Consider the following 2,300-nt stretch of genomic DNA (forward strand, 5'->3'; position numbering starts at 1 on the left):
TGAGTGGATTTTGTCAGAGATCTCTAGATCTCTGAGGGGTCTGCTAAGAATTTGTGATTCCTTGATTTTCTAAAAATATTCACATTTTATTAGGTTCGTAGGGACACTTGGTATGTTATAAACTAAGTGACAGTTTACTCATTTTAAGGTAACAACATGAATTTGAAAATAACCTTTATTTAAATTGTCTGATAGGTTAAACCTTCTCTCGATGAAGCTTTTGTCATCCAAGAACAGAATGTTGCACTAAATTTCATTGGTTCGAGAGGGGCAAAGCCTGGTGTTACTAAAGAGAAAAGAATTAAATATGCAAAGGAAGTTTTACAAAAAGAAATGCTCCCTCATGTTGGTGTCAGTGATTTTTGTGAGACCAAAAAAGCCTATTTCTTGGGGTATGTTAAGTTTCATTGTTTTAAGTTCTTTATCAAGATGTAGTTGAGATAAAGGTTTTTCTTAAAGTCAAAAATGATGTTTTTAACATATAAATCAAGAAAAGCCTAAAACTGTTTTCCTTTCCTTTTTTCTTTTCTTTTTCTAAGATATATGGTGCATAGGTTACTTCTGGCAGCTTTGGGTAGAAGAGAACTAGATGACAGAGATCACTATGGAAACAAGAGATTGGATCTTGCTGGGCCGCTGCTGGCATTCTTATTTAGAGGGTAAGGAATTATAGAATGACAGAATGAAGTCGTTAAAGTAGGGAGATTTATTTCACTTTAGGTCAGTCATTGCACATGGCCAGGCTAAACTGTGTTGGCACCCACGTTGGGTACTTATGAAGTTAGCTACATTCTTATTGCTACTTGCTCAGATTTAGTTTTGGTTCATGTCTAGGAAAGCCAGGTTTATGAGGACAATATATTACTTGTTTATATTTTCTTTATTCCTCTGGTAGCTTTGTAAGATGTTTGAGAAAGCTGAATGATTGCCTTGGTTTCCCTAAGGGCTAATATTGGATTTTGTCCCGCTTTGTACACATATATACAAAAGCTGGAGAGAAATATATAAAAATACTATCAGTGATTGTGTCACAGTATTGATATTATGTGCAGTTTTTAATTCTATTCTTGATGTTTTTATATTTCCCATATTTTCTATAATTGGAAAAAAGTTATTTTTAAAAATGAAATATGTAGACAGTACAAAAAGGATAACATTAGCAGTGTTTTGCACGTGTTTTGTTATTTAGTATGTTATAGGTTAGTGTTTTTCAACCTTTTTTTGTTATTACTCCACTAAGGAGCCTCTTTTAACATTTCTGTTTTTTGAGATGGAATTTCGCTTGTGTTGTCCAGGTTGGAGTGCAGTGGCGCGATCTGGACTCACTGCAACCTCTGCCTCCTAGGTTCAAGCGATTCTCCTGTCTCAGCCTCCCGAGTAGCTGAGACTACAGGCATGTGCCATCAAACCCGGCTAATTTTTGTATTTTTAGTAGAGACGGTGTTTCTCCATATTGACCAGGCTGGCCTCAAACTCCTGACCTCAGGTGATCTACCTGCCTCAGCTTCCCAAAGTGCTGGGATTACAGATGTGAGCCACCACGCCCCGCCTCTTTGACATTTTTGTGTACTTGCTCCCCTGCCATGTATGTTCATGTACTATGCGTATATCTGTGCTTGAGACATAAAAGAGCAACATAAAAGAGCAAGAACTTTCACTCTGCCCAAACAATTTTTGCTCACCTTCCCCATACCTTTTTTCTACTCACATATTTTTTTACTCACATTTTTTTTTGCAATATTGGAAAATACTCGCATTTTTTTTTTTTTTGCAATATTGCTCCTGTTGAGAATATATGTTGTAGACCTCTACATGTTTAAAATGATATCATTTTATTTGGCAGTATGTTTAAGAATTTGCTTAAAGAAGTGCGGATCTATGCACAGAAATTCATTGATCGAGGAAAGGATTTTAACTTGGAGTTGGCAATTAAAACACGGATCATATCTGATGGTCTAAAATACTCTTTAGCTACTGGAAACTGGGGTGATCAAAAGAAAGCTCATCAAGCCAGAGCTGGAGTATCTCAGGTAAGTGTGCCAACTATGACTACAGGTTCAATAGGAAACATGTTTATAGGACTGGTAGATTCTTTTGTTTGTTGAATGTAAATTATTTTGCTTTTCTTACTTGATCAAATGTAAAACTACTGGGTGCCGGGGGCGGTGGCTCACGCCTGTAATTCCAGCACTTTGGGAGGCCAAGGCGGCGTGGATCACCTGAGGTCAGGAGTTTGAGACCAACCTGGCCAACATGGCGAGACCCTGTCTCTACTAAATATACAAAAATTAGCTGGGCGT

At 37.3% G+C, this 2,300-nt stretch overlaps 1 protein-coding gene across 1 annotated transcript in view; it reads left to right on the plus strand.

The window, feature by feature from the left end:
• The window catches only part of POLR2B (polymerase (RNA) II (DNA directed) polypeptide B, 140kDa), a 64,310-nt gene that overhangs the window by 37,701 nt on the left and 24,309 nt on the right, over positions 1-2,300 (plus strand). Inside the window, exons 9-11 of the mRNA XM_011998454.1 lie at positions 196-392; positions 540-659; positions 1,844-2,030. Of these exons, the coding sequence (XP_011853844.1) occupies positions 196-392; positions 540-659; positions 1,844-2,030 (504 nt within the window). The remainder of the gene's footprint in view (positions 1-195; positions 393-539; positions 660-1,843; positions 2,031-2,300) is intronic.

This window comes from Mandrillus leucophaeus, unplaced genomic scaffold (genome assembly GCF_000951045.1).
Source record: "Mandrillus leucophaeus isolate KB7577 unplaced genomic scaffold, Mleu.le_1.0 Scaffold570, whole genome shotgun sequence".
NCBI classification, from domain to species: domain Eukaryota; kingdom Metazoa; phylum Chordata; class Mammalia; order Primates; family Cercopithecidae; genus Mandrillus; species Mandrillus leucophaeus.